This window comes from Equus caballus, chromosome 3 (genome assembly GCF_041296265.1).
Source record: "Equus caballus isolate H_3958 breed thoroughbred chromosome 3, TB-T2T, whole genome shotgun sequence".
NCBI lineage: Eukaryota > Metazoa > Chordata > Mammalia > Perissodactyla > Equidae > Equus > Equus caballus.
This window is the reverse complement of record NC_091686.1, coordinates 7,974,218-7,994,613: the sequence shown is the minus strand read 5'-3', so window position 1 is coordinate 7,994,613 and position 20,396 is coordinate 7,974,218. Positions and strand designations below refer to the sequence as shown.

General features: G+C 47.0%; 1 protein-coding gene across 2 annotated transcripts in view; it reads left to right on the top strand.

The window, feature by feature from the left end:
• The window catches only part of LOC100050840 (liver carboxylesterase 1-like), a 33,735-nt gene extending 14,103 nt beyond the window's left edge, over nt 1-19,632 (top strand). For both annotated transcript variants that reach the window (XM_023637013.2, XM_070262948.1), the window contains 10 exons: nt 674-827; nt 2,646-2,750; nt 4,626-4,730; nt 7,090-7,128; nt 11,334-11,474; nt 13,096-13,176; nt 13,420-13,567; nt 17,756-17,887; nt 18,891-18,963; nt 19,256-19,632. In XM_023637013.2, the coding sequence (XP_023492781.1) occupies nt 674-827; nt 2,646-2,750; nt 4,626-4,730; nt 7,090-7,128; nt 11,334-11,474; nt 13,096-13,176; nt 13,420-13,567; nt 17,756-17,887; nt 18,891-18,963; nt 19,256-19,439 (1,162 nt within the window). In that variant the 3' untranslated portion in view covers nt 19,440-19,632. The remainder of the gene's footprint in view (nt 1-673; nt 828-2,645; nt 2,751-4,625; nt 4,731-7,089; nt 7,129-11,333; nt 11,475-13,095; nt 13,177-13,419; nt 13,568-17,755; nt 17,888-18,890; nt 18,964-19,255) is intronic.
• The last annotated feature ends 764 nt before the right edge of the window (nt 19,633-20,396 follow it).

Here is a 20,396-nt window from a genome sequence, read left to right as displayed (position 1 = left end):
GACATAAATGGAATCAAGTCCTTCCCCTGCGGTGACTTCCCTCCTTACTTACAGTGACATCGATGTCCTTGCCAAGGCCCACAGGACTGTCTCTAGCTGCATATCTTACACTCACACTTTGTTCACTGGACCCCAGGGCCTCTTCCACCTAGAATTCTCTTCTTTGGATATTTGCACGGCTCTTGTGCTGTTTCATTCAGCTCTCTACTCAAATATCACAGCCTCAAAGAGGTCTTCCTTGGTCATGTGATGTGAGATAGGACCCCAATGTCCCACCTCTGCCATTTCCCTTACCAGGTTTTATTTTTCCTGAAAGCACTTTCACTACCTGACATCATATTCTATATTTATTTGTTTATTTGTTTATGATCCATAGTGTGAGCTCTGTGTAGTCAGAGGTTTCCCTGTTTTGCTCTCAGATGTGCTCCTTGGTTCTTAGAACAGTGTTTTCACATAGCAGATGCTCAATAAATAGATGCCAGATGAAGGAACATACAGCCCACAGCACAACAATGCTACAGGAGAGGAAGGCAGGTGGAGACCCCTGTGTCAGGGCTGTGGAAACCCCATCTTATTCCAGAAGGCTTGCCTAGAGTGTACAGCCCCATCTGTGGTCCTGAGGGCCCTGCCATGATGTCTCTGCTCCCAGCCCACTCTGTTCTCTTACTCACAGCACAGGGGACGAACACAGCACAGGAAACTGGGGTCTCTTGGACCAGGTGGCCGCACTGCGCTGGGTCCAGGAGAGCATCGCCAACTTTGGAGGAGACCCAGGCTCCGTGACCATCTTTGGAGAGTCAGCAGGAGGTAGAAGTGTCTCTATTCTTGTAAGTGTTCCTGGTTCTGATGTGGTTTCTGATGGGACCCTTGGAGACCAGTCTAGTCATGGGCTCCTTTATTTACACGACCTAGATGTAAGGTTGACCCCACTCTTCAGAGCTCCAGATGGTGTAGAGCTAATAGCCAAGCTCTCCTTGGCCCCTAGGAAGATCAGAGCTCAGCTTAGTGTCCAAGGGGCGTAACAATCTCCAGTAGCAGCTGCAACAATGACATTCCTCCTCTTCTCACTTGGTTGAGCTCTCTCTCTCTCCTTCCTAATAATTTTGACATTAGGACTTAGCTTAATTCATTTGGGAAGTATGTATGGGTATAAACTATTAATAAGAAGAGGCAAGCCTGGGGCCCGCCAGGTGGTGCAGCTGTTAGGTTTACACATTGCGTTTCGGTGGCCCAGGGTTTGCCAGTTTGGATCCCAGGTGCAGACCTATGCAGCACTTGTCAAGCCATGCTGTGGCAGGCATCCCATATATACAGTAGAGGAAGATGGGCACGGATGTTAGCTCAGGGCCATTCTTCCACTGCAAAAAGAGGAGGATTGGCAGCAGATGTTAGCTCAGGGCTTATCTTCCTAAAAAAACAAAGTTAAAGAAGAGGCAACCTTAAGAGTTGGGCAGAGTGTCACTGTTTGGCTTGAAGCCAGATCTATGTGTCAGGGGGACACGAGCACTAAGAACAGGTCAGGGGCCTCCTCTGACGGGGTCTGATGTCTTGACCATGCCCAAGAGGGAGGGCAGCAGTCTCTGGGCTGAGGGATGAGCTGGGCTGAGGGAAGCAGGTAAGAGGGAGGAGGGGTCAGAAGGTGGGATGGGGAGGGATGGGACAGGGGATGTGTGACACGTGACCTGGGAGCCTGGGTTGTCTTGCTGATGGGGGGTGCTGAGGGAGACACTGAGGGAAGAAAGGATGGAAAACCAGGTTAGAAGATGCTAGGAGGGGTGAGGAGCCCTCCAGCTGCCTCACTGTTGAGCAGAGGGTCAGTGCTATTACTGTCCTTTTAAAACAAGTATCTGTTTCATAGTTGATACTCAGAGGAAAATGTTTTTCTGTCTTATAAAGTGGAGCAAAAGCAAAAGCACTGATAACCTCAGAGAAGAAAACAATCATCCAAAATCCCGTTATCCAGGGATACTCACCACGGACACTTTGATACGTATTTTTCTAGTATTTTTACCTTGACTCACCCCATCTATCTATCTACCTATTTGTCTACCTAGGAGTTTTTAGACAAAAATCTTCCTTAGCATTATAATATAATATAAATAACTCTCTAAACATTAACCACTCTTCATCACGTTTTTTTTATAGTCGTGTACTATGCCATGGTAAGAATGAAAAATATTTTCTTTACCTAAACTCATAATATTGGAGCCTTGGTTTATTTCCAACTTTTATTATTATGAATAGAATGAACATTCCTAGAAATCATTGTGTGCCTCCAAGATCCACTTCCCTAGGGTATATTCTGAGTAATGGAAATGCAGAATCAGAACTTGTCTTTAAAGTGATGCTAGGACTTTCCAAGAGTCTTTCAGATACGTTTGATTGTTATAATCAGCATGTGCCACTCACTTCCTGTTCTGTCTCTCACTCTGCACTCCTGGCTCCCTCCAGCTGAGGGAAGTTTTCTTGGAGAAGCCATGTCCTAGGGTCAGCCTGGGGAACAGGCCAGGCCAGGTGGAGACCTGTCATGTCCACTGAGCCCCAGGGTCGCCAGGGGAGGGGCCAGGGCAGAGCTGTGGATGGATGTAGCTCCTGAAGACCCCTCCTGTGAGCATAAACTCTCTTCATCTCCACTCTTGTCCCAGGTGTTATCTCCACTGGCCAAGAACCTCTTCCACCGGGCCATCTCTGAGAGTGGCGTGGCTATCTCTTCTGCCCCAGCCAAGAGGGACTTAAAGGCCATGGCTCAGGTGGGTCTCAACTGGACCACGCCTGCACCCTTAATCTGCTCCGCTGGAGTCTTGAGGGGTCTCTCTTGCCGTGGGATCCAGCTGACATCCACGAGGAATCACAGAAGTGAGAATGGCTGAGTGGGAAGGGCAAGGAGACACCTCACCCAACTTCCCAATTATCCAGCTGAGCAACCTGGGGCAGAGAGAGGAAGCAGTAGGCCAAGGTCAGAGAGTGATGGGGCAGAGCTGGGACTCAAGCATGTGACTCTGGACTGCCAGCTCGGAGCACTGTCCACGGACCACACTTCCCAAAGTGTGTCAAGGTGGGGTGCCCAGCCAGACAGTGGGCAGTGGACTGTGACTTTGTGTTGTGGCTCTCAGGGTCTCAGTTCTGCTGAACCCACGTGCAGTATGTGATCTTCCCTGAGGGCATTGTGGCTGGGGGTGTTTCCTGGAGGATTCGTTCATTCATTCACTCAACAAATAATTTTGATATAGCCAGACATCTAGCAACCTCTAGTAGCTTCTTGTATTGGAGGAGATAGAGTAATGATTACATAATCACACAGATTATAAACTAATAAAATGTCAACTGTGACAAGAGCAATAAAGCAGAGGTATCTGATGTCACAACAGGATCCAAGAGGAGTCCAGTGAGTAGGGGGAGGTTATCAGGAAATGAGTCTTGAAAAAAGTGATCAATGAGTTGAGATCAGAGGGATGAGCAGGAATTTACTTGGTGAGAAAAGAATATTCCAGGAAAAGGGAACACTATGTGCAAATGTCCTGTGACAGGAGAAAGTATCTCAAGTGAGATAGAATGAGAAAGGCTGGTGTGGCCAGAGCAGAAGGAGCAGAGGGAACCTGGAGTGAGCTGAGGATGGGGACATTGTGGGGGCCGTGCTGCACAGGACCCTGGTGAGGACTTTGTCTTTATCTGGAGACTGTTAGGAAGCCAAGGAAGAGGGAGCCACAGGAGGCTCTTCTGAGGAGAGCCTGCTGGAGTCGGTGATGTGGGGCGTTTACGTAGGGCTGTGAGAGCTGGTTTCCAGGAGCAGTGGGGGCAGCAGCCAAACTTAAAGGGGCTGGTAAGGAGGAGGAAAGGAAAGGAAGACACCAAGAATTTTTAGAAATTTTGAGAATGTTTTTCAGAATTCTCTGTTCATAAACAACAGAAGCCCACTTGACCAGGCTGAAGTTGAGAAGGGAGAATTCATTTAAAGGAAACAGAGGTGGCAGAATTTCACTATCAAACAGGAATCAGAAACGGGAAAATGAAGTGTATCTAAGACCTTTATACTTGCTCTTTCTCGTTCTCAGTCATTCATCCTCTCTCTATAATTCTCTTTCCTCTCTTATTCTCTCTCTCTGTTTCTCTCTCTGTCTCTCTCCTCTGCTTCTCTCTGTGACTTTTTATTTATTCAACAAATATAGACTGAGCACGGATTCTGTGTCAGACCCTGTACTAGGCTCTGGGGAGCCGTGCACATTCTCCACGGCCCCGCCATCAGGGAGCCTGTCTTCTCTCCTTCTGCATCTTCTCCTCTGGTCATGTTGTAAGTGATTTTCCTGAGGCCAAACGGCTAGTAAGTGGATGAGCTGAGATCTGAAGCAAGACAGAGTGATTCTGGACTCCGTGCTCTTAGCCCCACTCCTGCTGCCTCTCCTTAGATGTTCAGCTCTGAGATCGTCGTGCCCATTCTAACAGACAAGGTAACAGAGACAGAGGCTGTGTAATTGACATGACTGGGACCAGGACCCACACCCACTGGTCTAGAGTGTTTTCTGCCACCCCTGCTGCCTTTAGAAATTGAGGTTGGGATGGAACAGCTCTTTATTGACCAAGGGAAGAGACATGGCTCTGAATTCTGCTGTCACCTGTGATCTCTGCAGCAAATTGCTGTGTTTGCTGGGTGTAAAACCACCACCTCGGCTGTCATTGTTGACTGCCTGCGCCAGAAGACAGAGGACGAGCTCCTGGAGACATCACTGAAGATGGTAGGTTCATCAATTCTCATAGCCCCACAAGCCCCACTCCTTGTAAACTTGGCCCCAGCTTGACCATTTCAAGTGTCCCCTTGGCCCAGAAAAACTTTGTGGGACAGTGTTGCACCCCGGGAGCAGTGTCAGCCTCTGAATCGGAATGGGGTATTTCTTTTTTTCTTTTTCATTATTTAATATGACAAACTTTGATAAAGTCAAGTAATAATGTAATAATCTCCCAGTTCTATCAAACCTTACTATTTTGGAACTCTTATTTTCAGATATATTTTTAAGAAATTAGGCATTACATATTTCCAAAGGGAACTACCACTCTGCATTTTGGGTTAGGATATATTAAGAAAAAAGATTTTCAGGAAGGTTGTCACAATTTATCTTGGCTAATTTAGAAACTGTCTCAATTATACCTCAAGGGTGGCCCAATTTTCTAGCTTTTTGGAGACTGCCTCAGTAGTGACTCTAGGATAACTATATGTCCACCCATTCATCCATTCAACCAGCCAACCATCCATCCATTCATCCATTCTTTCATCATCTTACTATCAGTCCATCCACCCAACCATCCAATTCATCCATATTGTTTCATCAATGTAATATCAATCCATCCATAACCTTCATTCATGTATTAACAATCATCCATGCATCATCCAGTACTATATATCTTCACTCCATCATTCATTCTTCTAAAATCATTGATCCATCCATCATCCATGTGCTAGTTATCATCCATCTATACACTTATCCATCCAATTCACTCATGCTCCATATCTTGACCAACTCCATCCATCCATCTATCCATCCATCCATCCATCCATCCATCCATCCATGCTAGGTGTATGTGGTAGGGGGTGTGTTACAGGGATGGTGATGCAGACATGAATCAGATGTAGCCCCTGGTCAGAAAGAAATATCCAAGAGGAAACACATTATATGCTTCATGGGTTAAGTGTGGTGGAAGTAGAGAGAGGAGAAACATTTATTATAGTCAGCAGGGATGCTTCATGGAGATGGTGACATTGTAGGATTGATGGATGGCTATGGCAGTGGGTCATCACAGGGACAGACACCCAGAGAATATAGAATCTAGGGCCCATGACAACCATTATCTTTGTGGGTGAAGGACGTGAATGTGAGCCAGGAGTAGCCTGAGCCCCTGCGCTCTCTGTCTGGACCTAGGGTTCCTGAGGATACTCCTGGGCCCCCAGGCACAGGCCTCTAGCACTGGACTCTGCTCTATTTCTATGGGTTGACTCCAGTGTGGCCTTGGGGCTTGGATCCTGGTTTCTCTGGCTGAAATGAGGTGACCAATGTGTTCAAAGAATCAAAACACAACTGTTTTCTGATGCCTAGAAAGAGGTCAATTTATTTCAGCAATTCTTACTGTTGCTAAAAGGACCCCGTTGTAAGGGGAAAGATGGTGACTTTAAGAAAACCCGGAGAACCTAAGATCTCATAGTTTCCTTCTGAGATTGTCTGAGTCATGTGGAAGTGTTTCCATGATTATTCACTCTCCCCAATACACACACACACACACACACACACACACGCACCTGGTTGGTATGGCTACAACCTATAATAGAGGGTCACTCACTGCATACTGGTCAGAGCTTTTAGCTATAGTGTAACATTACACTCAGTGCAGCTTTGTGAACAAAGGAAAAAGAGAAATGTGTCTGGGGGATGAATTTACAAGAGCTTGTATGAGTTGGGACTATCAAAAGCAAATCTCATCTCAAATTGCCTAGAGCAGAAAAAGGAGTGTGTTGTGGCAGAATTGTCAGGTAACTGACTGAAAACTAAACTGCAGTTCAAGAGTAGAAGGCTTCAGGCTTGGCTGGACCCAGATGCATATATGATAGAATTAAGAATTTGTCTCCATCCATCAGCTTTTTACCTCTCAGTGTTGGCTTCACTGTCAGGCAAGTTTGTCCTCTGAGGAGGTTAAAAAACAACACTAGACTAGATTACCGTCCTATCAGCTTAGAAACCTTCTTTTCCAATAATTCCAACAAAAGGTTCGGGATAAACCCTATTGGACTGACATGAAGCGTGCCCATCCTTGAATTAAACTCTGTGGTCAGGAAGATGGGGCACCACGGGCCCCATATAGATGCCTGGATTCATGGAGAAAGAGAGGGGAAGAGAGAGTTCCCTCAAAGGAAAATTGGGGTGTTGTTGCCTGGGGAAACAAGAGGGGAAATGGATGGAGGGCAGGGCAGGCACCACCACAGACATCCTCTCCAGAGCCCCCTTCCCCAACCTACACCTACACCCTGTGCTCCTGCCCAGGGGAGCCCGGGTCCAGCTTTTCTCCAGGAAGCCTTCTCACCCATATCCTCTGCCTTTGTCTTCACAGAAATTTTTCACCCTTGATTTCCTTGGAGACCCTAGAGAGGTAAGGACCTTTGGCTTATTGATTACAGGTTTTAAGTCCTGATATCTTTAAACTCCAGTTAAATATGGATGGAAGAATTCCGCCTGTGGACTCACAGTAATTCCCTGTGTTCATATTGCTGAGGCCCAGAGAGGGACAGTGACTTGCCCATATAGGACAGCCATGAGGACCAGACACAGGACTGGAACCCATTCCCTTGCCTCCCAGTCCAGCGCTCCCAGTCATCAAGTCTGTTTCCACTTGGCCCAACCTACCCTCTCCTCGTGTTTACATTTTCTACTCCCAAAAATGCCCCCTTAATAGAAGGTTGGACTAGAACCTTCCACTATGAGGAGGTGGAGATAACTGGATAAGAGATTTCTTCAGGAGCCTTCACTGAGGAGCCCAGATCTCCTCCTGGAGGCTGCAGGGCTGGTTAGCTGTGCAAACTGCACTGTCTGCAGGGCCATCAGGAAGGGAGCCAAGAATCTGAGTCGTGAGGACTCCACCCTCATCTCAACCACGCAGGAAACTCCAACAGCATCCTCCCCATCTCCTTCTTCCTCCCCGCCTGCCTTCTAGCATGTTACCAGGTTCAAGTGACATTATCTCTGCAATGTCTCACCTTCCTGTCCTCTCTGCTCTCTCCCTGCGGATGGTAGCATTTAGCTTAAAAGGTGTGGTGAGGATTAGATGAGATTCATTCAGTCATTCAGCAAAGATTTAATTAGCACTCACTATGTGCCAGCACCTGATTCAGGAGGTGAGTATATAACAGCGAAACAGGCAAAATGAGAGGCAATCCCTGCCCTCCTGGAGTGAGGGAAGAGTCAATAAACAGACAAATAAAATACGTACTGTGTGTGATGATGGTCAGCATTAGGGTGGAAAAGTGATTGTGAAATGGGGCTGCAGTTTGCCAGTGGTTTGAAGTGACCTGACAGTGTTTGGAATGGTCCATGAAAAGGTGACATTCCATATGAATTCTGGCGGAGAAGACGAAACCAGCTGCCAAGAATGCTGAGGATGATTGCTCCAGGCAGAGGGAAGAGTAACTGCAAAGGTCCTAAGGTGTGGCTGTGCTGGAGGGAGTGAAGGACAGGGCGGAGGCTGAAAAGGGAATGGGAGGTGGGGGTGGTCCTTTAAAGGACTTGGATTTTTATTCCAAGTGTGACTGGAAGTCATGGGAGGGTTCTGAACAGAGGAGTGAGTGACCTTGGATGTTACAAAGGGCTCATTGACAGCTGTGTTAAATGAAAGGTGGGGAAGGGGCAGAGCAGATGCAGGGACAGCAGCTGGGGCCCCCGGGCTGCAACAATCCCGGCAGAGAATCATGGCGGCTTGGACAAGCCCACAGCAGAGGAGGTGGTGAGAAGGACTTGCTGCCTGGATATTTTTAAGTAACAACTGACAGGAGGTGCTAGTGGACAGGATGTGGAGCATAAGAAGAAGAGAAGGGATGAATCAGGCCCCTGGGTTTCTGACCTGAGCCAGGGGATGCAGGAGCCCCACACAGGGCAGCCACCTGCAGCCACTCTGGACAGCGGCCATCACTGCCATTCCCACCGTTGGTGGTGTCCATCAGCCCCCACTGGACGCCGCCCTGATCGGGCCCTTGTGGTCTGTCTCCTGGACTTTCACTATCTTCCACCTCTACTCTCCCTCCCATTCCCATGCCCCACGGCGCAGCCAGACTTATCCTTGTGGACCCAGGTCAGGGCATGTCACCCCTTCTTAAAAGACTGACCCTCCTTACGAGACAAGTCCCCTCACCTCCATGGAGTTACCCTTCAAAGCACATCTGAGTCCCTGCTCTGTGCCGGACATGGTGCAGAAAGTTGCTGCACCATCTGCCCTCTCTCTGTCCATGCCCCACAGCCTTCCTCCAAGCCTAGGGCTCCCGGGGTCTGAGGTTCCTGGGATTACTGCTACACATTGTCATCTCGGTCACTGTGCTCATGCCGTTCCCACTGTTTGGAATACTGTTCACTGCCCAGGCCCACTGCAGATGGCAGGCACCTCCCCTATGTGGGCTGCCCTGTGTCTTCCTTCCAGAATGAGCTGCTCCTCTAGGCAGCTTCCCACAGCAGCCCTTTCTGAACTGCACAGTCTTTCAAAGAGAGCAGTGGTGGCACCCCGATCCTTTGTTGCTATTGTCGGCCGTATTGCATTAGGATGTGGGCCCTTGTCCTGCTGAGTCAGATCACTTGACACAACTTCTGTGCAGCCAGAACTCACCCGTCTTCATTGACCCTTGCAGAGCAGATGTAGGTACCCAGTCTCAAAGCCTGAGGGTTGTCCAGTTTCTCCTGCCATCCAGGGAGGAATATGACACATAGTACGTGGAACTGGAAATATGACACATGGGGCTGGTATCTCTTTGAGGGATCTGTAACAACACCGTTAATGACTAGTATCTAATGTTTATCCAACCCTTTTCAGGTACTGTGCAGAGCATTTTGCAGTGTTCTATCATTTAATCCCCTCTACAACCCATCTAATAAATAGATGAGGAAACTGAGTGACAAACAGGTGAAATTACTTTCCTAGGTCACTAGCTAGTAAGTGGCAGAGCCAGGTTTCAAATCTAGATAGTTTGGCTCCAAAACCCATGGTCTTAACAACTTCGGTGACCAAATATGAAATATAACTGTACCCAGAACCAGCTTCCCAGACGGTGACGTGTGAGTCAGGCCCTGCTGCATCTGTGATCATGTAAATATATTCCATCAAAGGTAACACCTAAAAGTAAGTCACAACATGAGCCCATCCCTGATTCTTTTATTTATTCCTGCTTTTCCTCTCCGATAAGGAATCAAGTCTCAGTTTTAAGCACCGTGAGTGATGAGGAGCTCACTGTCTCCTCAGGGCAAATCACTTATCAAGAATAGCTCATGTTTAAATACAGACACATAGACACAGTCAACTGTCATTGATCGTGAATTCTGTATTTGTGAATTCACCTACTCACTGAAATTTATTTGTTACCCAAAATCAATACTCGGGGCACTTTTGTGGTCATTCGCGGACATGCACAGAGGGGCCGAAAGTGTGAGTCATGTGATGACATGTATGTTCCCATCTGAGATCCAACAAGGCAACACTCTGTCTTCTGTTTTGTGTCCCAGACTGTTAACATGGTCTATTTAGTGCCACATTTTTCACTTTTCTGTGCTTTCTGTTGGTGGATTCTCTGTTTACAATATTCCCAGGCATAGTGCTGAGGGGCTGTCTAGTGTTCCCAAGCACAATAACGCCGTGATGTGCCCAACATGGGAGAAAGTCCGTGTGTTTGATGAGCTTCATTCAGGCGTGGGTCACAGCGCTGTCGGCTGTGCGTTCAGTGTTAATGAATCAACCCTGCAGCCCACCCAGAAAAAGGAGGAGGACATTTGCCGTGATCCCCCTCTGGAAAGGCTAAAGTAACATCCATAGTGTGTGATGAAGCTGTGGAAAAACAGCTACAGTTGTGGTTTCATGAGATGATGATGATAAACTCATAGTGGATGGCACTGTCACAAGGCTGAAGGACAAGGAAATTACAGCCATGTTAGGGCCCGGAAAATGTGGAGCCCTTCTAGACTGGTGCTTTATTATAAACAACAGTTACAGATAACTAATCATGTTTGTTAAATGTATATTACATAAGGTGTCTTTAAACACACACAAAACAGGGTTGATGAAAATGTGACCAGAGGCTCGCAGGAAACTGACCCCGTATTTCCCCTGGGAGCAGTGGCTCAGTGTTCGCTAATTCAGAGTCCACGGTGACTTACAGACCTAAACCACCACGAATAATGAGGACTAACTGTAGAGAGAGACACATAGATATACATACACTTCAAATTTAAATGTCTGTAAAAATGTATATATACATATTTTTAAATATATATGCATACTTAAATATGTTTACACACATTTAAATATGTATACATATATAAATATGTATATATATTGTGTGTGTGCGTGTGTGTGTGTGTGTGTGTGTGTGTATATATCAATTTGAGGGAGACTTTCCCAATCACCTTACCACCTCTAGCCCCTGGTGGAAGTTCTGCCCTCTGGGTCATACAGACTTAGTCTCCTTTGTGGGGACCCTGAGTTCTGTGGTCACCACCATGGGCACGCAGGTCTGTGGTGCTGGCCGTGCTCTCAGACGGGCAGAGCAGGAGAGGCAGGTGTTTCCCCAACAAGGGAAGCACAACACTACACTCCCTCTTCCCCAGAGCCATCCCTTCCTGGCTGCTGTGGTTGATGGAGTGCTGCTGCCAAAGACACCTCAAGAGATTCTGGCTGAAAAGAAGTTCAACACTGTTCCCTACATTGTCGGAATCAACAAGCATGAATTTGGCTGGAATCTTCCAAAGGTGAGAATGTGCTGGTCTCTAAGACTCACCTCCCCTGCCCTTCACATCACCTCTGCCATTTCTGGTTACAAGAACTCCTCCTTCCCCAGATCCCCCTTGGGGTCCATGGCAGCTGCCCCCTTCACACAAGTTGACATCTCCATGGAAACCTTCTCTGCGATGGCCCAACTGTCATCTGGATGGCTCAGCCCTGGTGATCCCTCTCCCCAAACACTCTCTAATTGTCCCCCAATCCGAGAATCCTGAAATGTCAATGCTGGGAGGGCCTGTAGAGACAATCCCTGGGCAGATGAGAAAACCGAGGCCTGGAAAGGGAAGGAGCTTGTGGGTGAAGGAGTGTGAGGTGTGGGGCCCTGCAGCCTCTCCCATTGGGTTTCAGGCCTTCATGGTTTCTCCATAAACTCCACACACACTCCTGGTCATCCAACTGCAAAGATTCAGAAGAGCTCGCTTCCTCTCGAGTTACAATGACTGCTGAAAGCTAGGAAGGGCTGTCCCTTCTGTCTAAGATAAAGCTGACAAGAGTGTAAGTGGTGAGGACAGGCTTTATTCATTTATATCACTGCAGTGGGGAAAAGAATCCAGCGTGAACTGAGCTCAAGTCCCTGAAACTACAGGCTGGAGCCTATTTAAAGGCTCCATGTGCTCTGGAAAAGGTTGTGGGATGGGAGGGTGGGTTTGTCCAGGTGATCAGGCTGCCAGAATTACTTAATTGGCGCCCACCCAGAGGAGAAACTAACTCTTCTCTTTATGACAGGAGGCAGTTGCATAGGTTGGAGCAAGGTGCCCAAAGAGGTTAGGTCTTTCTCCTTTCACAGGAACTGAGAGAGAGCAAAGTCATCCCTGAAAGTCTGCATTTGAAACAGAGGGCTCTCAGGTTTGAGGAAACAGAATTGGGTGGGAGATTTGCATCTCAAGGGCAGAGAAAGGGTTTGCAGTTGCCAGATTTCTAAAGTAACTGCTCTAAGAGAGGGTTCAGGGACCTATCAACCTTTCAGCAGGTGTGGCTGGAACAAACAGTAAATTCTCCTGGCAGCAGGGAGCTTTCTCGCGCAGGGGTTTTAAAGGGCACTGGGTCATCCTAAAGGCAGGCCCGTGAGCAGCTAGATGCCTTGATAGAGTTTGGCCAAGTCCCTTACTGCAGAGGTTTGGGTGGAGTTGTTATGTGCAGAGTTCTGCGGTTCTCACTTCAGAACAATTTCAGGGATTATACTGAAGGACCAAAGCCAGAGTGGCAGGATTCAGGGCTTCCTCAGTCAGCTGAGACAAGGAGGGTATTGGTGAGCTCTGTGTCCTCTGCCCAGAGCCCTCCACTTCCACACTAGCCTGGCTTAAGCCTTCCTTCTCTGTGGTGATGACCATTGTGTGGACTCTAGCTTGACATACGTATACACATATATACTGCAAAGAGCTGGACATCTACTTTATCCTCTTTGTGCTCCTTCAGTTTCTGGATATAATGGTCGATTTAATTCATTGAGTTTGCCCAACTCATCAAAGACCCACCCCTGTAAAGACATGAGAAGGTGACCTTCAGCCTTCATTGATTGGTCGAATGGACCCTTTATTTCTTCCTTCTAATTCCCAATGATTCACAATTGCTTAACCATTGTTTTAACAGATGCTGGGCTACCCACTCTCTGAAGGCAAGCTGGACCAGAAGAAGGCCACTTCACTCTTGTGGAAGTCCTACCCCATCGTTGTAAGAGTCTAGGAACTGGCTGAGGCCCAAAGAGAGGAAGGGCTTGCCCGAAATCACACACCAGTTGAATGGCAGAATGAAGACTGGGGCCTGAGGGTTCTAATCCCATTTTTCTGCCTTCCCCATCTGCTACCTGGGGTAGGGAATGGTTGCACAGGAATCCAGAGGTTCACCATCAATGCAAGAAGAGAAGCTGTCACTCACCAGAGGGTGGTGGTCACTTTCACTCTTGATCCATTTCAGCACATCCCTGAGGAACTGACTCCAGTGGCCATTGAGAAGTATTTAGGAGGGACAGACGACCCCATCAAAAAGAAAGACCTGTTCCTGGACTTGATTGGAGATGTGATGTTTGGTGTCCCATCTGTGACTGTGGCCCGGCTCCACAGAGGTGAGTTCCACAAGTTGGACAGCAAAGGGACACTGACCCCACTAGCTTCACAGTCTCTCCTGCCCACGCCAAGCATAGACAGATATGTGGAAATTGCTGAGGATAAAGCCTCCGAGGTGAATTCCATATGGCCTGGGGTGGGGCTCTGTCCTATTTTAGTTTCCACTGGAAGCCAACTCTGAGAGAATGATCTGAACGCAAGTAGTATATTTGGGAGGTGATTCCAGAAAACACCAGTAGAGGAATATAGGAGTGACATGGGAAGGGGAAGGAAGCCAATCCATGCTGCCCTGTCACGCAAGTATCCACTGTGGACACTGGAACCGGGGAGCTCTGGGAAACCTGCAGAAGACATTCTCAGGCTTATCTCGAGCAAATGGCATGGGAGCTGGGGCATTTATCCTCCAACTCCCACGAGTCATTGGTTGAAGGCTGTTCTCAAGGGCTGTTAATTACCTGGCTCTTTGAACTACAGCACACATAGACAGAGTGTTCTCTAGTGGTCAAAGACCTCAGAGAAAGAGCTGCAGATGCCAGGGGTGGAAGTCAGGTTGGCATGCCCTGACACAGGGGATATGGTGAGGCACCAACAGCATCTGCTACAGGGACGCCTCACCTGGAATTATGGCTAGAAGTCAAATCTTATGTGTCTTGGATGGTTTCCAAGGTGAGCGCTAATCTCAACATAGTTTGTTAACTAGTGGACTGGGGATAGAGTGAAGTTAAGCATAGCATCATGAGAGTTGTCCAGGACCAAGAAAGACGAAAAGAGTAAGCAATGGGAGGTGAGGGGGCAGGTCATCTGGAGAATGTAAACGTCTCCCACTGCCTTTTGTCCATCCTGGTGTGTTCTGGGTCTACCACAGGACCTTCCACATTAACCCAAGGTTGTGTGGGTGGGATGTGAGGTTAGGGTGGATGAGCTCGCCTAGAGAGGATGTGTCCCTTCTGGGTGCCTTTATGAGGTCCTCACAGGACCCTTCTTTTTCTAGGAGCCCTCCTTCACCTAGTCTGCAAGCCAGGAAATGGTTCTCTGGTCCACTCCCCTCTCTCTAACTGTGCTGGGAGGGTTGTGAATTCAGGATGTTATCAGAATGATAAAAAGTAGCTACAGCTGACCTATTATGTCCCCAAGCACTAGGGACAGTAATGTACATGTGCTGGTTGCCGCTTCTTCCTCCCGAGGGTCCTGATGAAACTCTTCAGCCAAGGGCTACCTGGGCTCAAATCTGTTCTTTCATGAACTTGTTCTTGCTTATTCCTGCATATCTGCTTTGTGGTATGCCTGTCTGCATCGTCTGCTGGTCCAGCTGTAGTGGACTTGTATTTTTCATCTGATATCTCATGACTTTGAGCTCAGGGTCTTTTGACAGGACCACACAGATTTTGTCAACGTCCTTCTTTCACTTGTGTATTTCTCTCATTGTCTTTTTGCTAAAAAAGAACTTTTCTGATATGAAATTTATATGTAGTAATATATAATATCTTACAGTTGTAGAAAGTTGTGAAAATATGGAACACATAAAGAAGAAACTGGATATCACTGGTAACCCCTCCACCTAGTAGTATCTGCTATAAATTTTTGATGTTTTCTTCTAACAATCTTTCTATGTCTTATATATGGTTTAAAAATTAATTTATATTATGTTTTTGTTCATAGAACATGATATTGTTGGTTTTTCCTCAATGTGAGTAAAAACTCATTGAAAACATCCATCATTTCATGGATCAAAATTTATTTTAGTAGTTGGGGCTGGCCCGGTGGCGTAGTGGTTAAGATCACCTGCTCTGCTTTGGCAGCCCAGAGTGCACAGGTTTGGATCCCAGGCACAGACCTAGCACCACTCAGTAAGCCATGCTGTGGCGGCATCCCACACACAAGATAGAAGAAGACTGGCACAGATGTTAGCTCAAGGCCAATCTTCCTCACCAAAAAAGCAAAAAAATAAAAAGTTTTAGTACTCCTGTCCTATTGGATATTTAGACTGGCTGCTCACATTTTGATGCCAGAAAAACATTCTTCTCAGCCTTATTTGCATAAGTCTTCAGTCTCTAATAATTTTCCAGGGTTTGGTTTTTAGAAGTGAAATTACTAGGCCAGGATGTAGGAGCATATTAAAGTTGGAGATACAGATTGTGAAATTGGTTTCCAGGGTTAAGAGGGTGGATTTCTTAATTCTCTCACCTGGTACACTCAGACTACAAAATAAAAATAACACTGCCAATTGCATAAGCTCTTCCTCAACAAAAAAAAAAAAAAAAAAGAGAGAGAGAACATCACACTGTTTTAATTTGCATATTTTTGATTCCTAGCTCTCTCTTTCCTTCTGCTTCTCTTGTTGCTCCTAATTGTTATCATCCAAATCTGTGCCTCACTTAACTTTGAAGACTTGTGTTGTGAGTGTCGGAATTGTATAAATCTCAGTGGTTTAAGGCAGAAATTAGAAAAAAAGATCTTTTGGGCAGCATTGTGCCAAAAATAAGTTCTCTCATTCACAGAAGATCTCTCCTCTATGGTTGTGTTCTGAGCTCCTCTCTAAAAGGTTTGGGCAGCAGAGGCGAGGTGAACCCCTCCTTTCAGGGAGCTCTGCTGACCTGGAAGCAGCTGTTTAACAAGTGGATTCCTGAACCGCAGGGGATTGCTTCTTCCAAACATCTCCTCTCCCCTAACCAAGGGTGCAATGATGGGGTGTGGGAGGCAATTAATAAATTATTCTACTTCTTCATGTCTGGATGGAATATATTGTTAATTTTGTGGACAAACATTTAATAATGTGAAGAAATGATTATAATATTTTCATTACAACATATTCAATATTGCCCCAATTTTACATACATAAAAAGAATATGTGGGGCTGGCCCCATGGCCAAGTGGCAAAACTTCTCTGTGCTCTCCTTCCACGGCCAGGGTCCACAGTTCAGATACCAGGCGCAGACCTACTCCACTCATCAGTGATGCTGTGGAGGCCTCCCACAAAGTAGAGGAGGATCGGCCTGGATGTTAGCTCAGGGTTAATCTTCCTCAAGCAAAAAACAAAGGGATATATGCTAAAAATATTTATAGGTTTCTCTGAATGATGAGATTAAGTGATCTTATTCGTTTTCCTTTTTTCAGCACTTTCCAAATTTGTTATTGTGTCCAATGGGGCGAAATGTAAAGTTTGTCCACCAGCCTGACTTGGGATATGACCCTTAAATCCTCTGTAGGCAATATGATCTATGCAAAGTGCTGATTTCCATGGCCAGGTGGCCCCTTGTTAGCCCTGAGGGAGCGGGGATGGGCAACTCTGGTGAAGCCATCAGCAGGAAAACTGACATCTCTGTGGCTTGCAGAGGGGCTGGTGGGAGAGGAGGCACGGGAGAGGAGGAGAGAGGCCAGGAGAGAAGCAACTTTGTCCTTTCTCAGTCAGTGTGCTCTTCCATCACCCCATTGACACTCCCCAGGCCAAGGAGGAATCAAGATGTGTGAGGTGACAGAGAAAAAGGAAGGCTAAGGTTTGGTGCCCTGAGACACAGGAGATGGATTGTCTCATTTCTGCATATGTTTTTATTTGAATATTTGTGCTTTCAGACCAGCAACTTGGAGTTGCTTCATTTTTCTCAGAATAGGTGAGAAAAAACACTGGAAACTCTCAAAACTGGGCAGAACAGAAGACACCTATTGGGCTGCAGGGATTCTCCAAAGGAATGGAAACTAGCCTGTTATCAATGAAATCCAGTAGTGTAAACTGTATGTTTGTAGGTGTTCTTGAGTGTGGATGCATCAGTAGGCAAAGGAGTTTATGTGAATTGACCCAGAGACCCTATAATGACAGTTATTTCTAATGGCTCTGTCTAGTGTTTCAACAGTCATTCATTCATTCCTTTAATCGTCATTCATTCATTCAACAAACACTGGCTCAAATCCCATTCCACCTTCACCAGCTACGAGCCCTAAAGCAAGTCAGAGAACTTTTGAAAACACTATTTCTCTATTATGCTGATAACCAGGAGTTTCCTGCAGGGACACACAGTGTCCAGCATACACGCACACTCACAATGGCAGCTGTTATTAATATTGTTGTTGTTGTGTACTCAGGACCCAGGTGTGCCACCAATTCCCTGAGTGCTCAGGGCCCCAAGAGACCTTGATACCATCCAGGTGTGCATCAGGTACAATGAACTGTGCATGAATCCATGTCTTCTCAGATGCCGGAGCCTCCACCTACATGTATGAGTTTCAGTACAGCCCAAGCTTCTCATCAGACACGAAACCCAAGACGGTGATAGGGGACCACGGGGATGAGATCTTCTCTGTCTTCGGGGCCCCATTTCTAAAAGGTGATCTCCCTTTGGTGACTACAAACTTGGGATTAGGAGATCTGGGTACAAATCTCAGTTTGGTGGCCTTGGGCAAGTTATTCCTTCTCTCCAGTTCTTAGTTTCCTGAATTCTCTATAACAGGGTTGAACAAAAAGTGTCCCCAACCTTTCTCTTGCTGCACCATGCCTGATAGAGAATGTGTATCCACGTGCCCTCATTCATGGTCACTACAAGAATCCAGACCTGGGCATCAATGTGACAAGTGGCAGGTGACCTATCAGGTCCAGATACCGGGCTAGAATGCCACCACCCATTTCCGCTCACGAGAGCATAGCAGATTGAGAGATAGAAAGGTTAGAATGGGGGTTGACCTTGAATCAGGGCTAATGTGTGTCTATTTATCTTTCTAATCATCTATCCATCTTTCTAAAACTCATATCTTTTCCAACTTAATATATTAACAATATGATATTTTAAAGAAAACCTTTCACAAATGTCTTCAATGCCTTAATTATCCACAGTGAGGGATGTATTGCATGTGACCCACCTCAAGGCTATTTGTGACAGACCAGTGCCTCTGGGGATTTCCAGGTTGGGTGAATCTTTAGGACCATTAAAGCTGTATTATCCCATCAGATTCTGTGCATATGTGGGTGGGTAAAGGAGATTAAGGAAAAACCCAGAGGAGAGCAATCTTAGGGGGTGGGATTGCTGTGATGCAAAGCCTGGGGTACAGCATTGTGACTCTGAAGGGGGAGGGGGAGGGCTGGTAGGCACACAAGACAAATGCCACCCACCCATGGATTGACTGCAGCCCTTTACTATGTCCTACGTCAGTAATTCTCAAACCTAAAGTGCACATAAATTACCCAGCATCTTCCTAAAATGCATCTTCTGACTCAGTAGGTCTGGAGTAAGGGCTCAGACTCTGAATTTCTAACAAGCTCTCAAGTGATGCTGCTGCTGAAGGACCATGAACCACAGTTTGAGTAGCAAAGGCTTTTTGTCTCCTTCCCCACAGAGGGTGCCTCAGAAGAGGAGATCAAACTCAGCAAGATGGTGATGAAATTCTGGGCCAACTTTGCTCGGACTGGGTGAGCCTGACGGCAAAGATGGAGCAGGGAGGGGAAGGGGTAGGGCATGTTTATTAGAAAGGGGAAGCGTAATAATGTTTGATGGTCAAACTGCTGACCCAGTGTCCTCTGACATGAGAACTCTCTAAAAATAGACAGGCTGCCCAGGAGATAGTGAACTCCTTGTCGCTGGAGGCATATGAGCCTCTAGGCAGAGTTGACCCCAGAAGTCCCTGAAAATCACCGAGGATTGTTGGTAGATTTGGAGAATCTACAGTAGATTTGGAGAATCTCTGTTTGATTCTGTTCCCAGGAACCCCAATGGTGAGGGGCTGCCCCACTGGCCAGTGTACGACCAGAAGGAAGGGTATCTACAGATTGGCGTCACCACTCAGGCAGCCCAGAAGCTGAAAGATAAGGAAGTGGCTTTCTGGACCGAGCTCCTGGCCAAGGAGGCAGCAGAGAAGCAACACCAGACAGAACATGTTGAACTTTGAATAGGCAACCTATCAGCCTCAGGGGCCTGGGGGACCAAGGCCGGGGTGTTCTACAAAAGGTGTTTAAGGTCCAAAGAGGCATCTGATTGTGGAGGCTGGGGAATTGGCTGGTGTGAGTGGGCAGAGGCCAAGGAGGGGGAATTTCTATATCTGTGGCCTCAATTTTGGGAATAAATATTCTTTTGGAGACCAAGTCGGTGTCTGTGTCTTGAACTGAAGAGTAAGCATCCATCCTCCTTGTAGAGAGAAGGATGAAGAGAGAGGGCACTATCTGCAGCAAGTTGCCTCTGACAGGTCTAACTCAGCCTCTGGACAAGCAGAGCAGGAGGCTGGGCCCTGGGACACTTTGCATCTGCTTCATGTCTCCAGGCCTTCAACACCTTCCAACAACAGGATGTGGGGTGGCCAGAGTGCAGTGTCCCTGTCTTCCCTGTGGAACTATCTGTAAATATGGAGGTGGCAGAGGTTGAGGATGTACTTGGAGTCGTCGGGGTCAGGAGGTGCCAAGGTGATCCTGTAGCATGTTGTATGGCCCTTATGACCCTTCCACAGCTCTCCATTCTTTCTCCAACATACACAGTACATTCCCAGTCCTTTCCCTGAGGCCATCTCTTCCAACAACTCATCTGAGCTCCTTCTGTAGCCTGCACCACTAGAAGTGCAAACAGTGACCACCTTGGAGTGAGTCCCTGAAGTGTCACCCTAAAACTGCCCCTTTCAGAGTCCCTGGGATGACTCCTGGCTTCTGCTGGGATGTAGAAAGCTCTAAGGAGTGTCACTGCCACTCTAACAGCAAGAAAAAGCTAGATTATCCTCAAAATCATGACTTTTCCTGAACCATTCAAAGAGCTGAGGTAGCGGGTGAACAGTTACCCTGAAGTCTCAGGAAGACAGGCACTTCAGAGCAGAGATGGGATGTGGATGCTGACTCACCATCTGCTACAGATGGAAGATGGG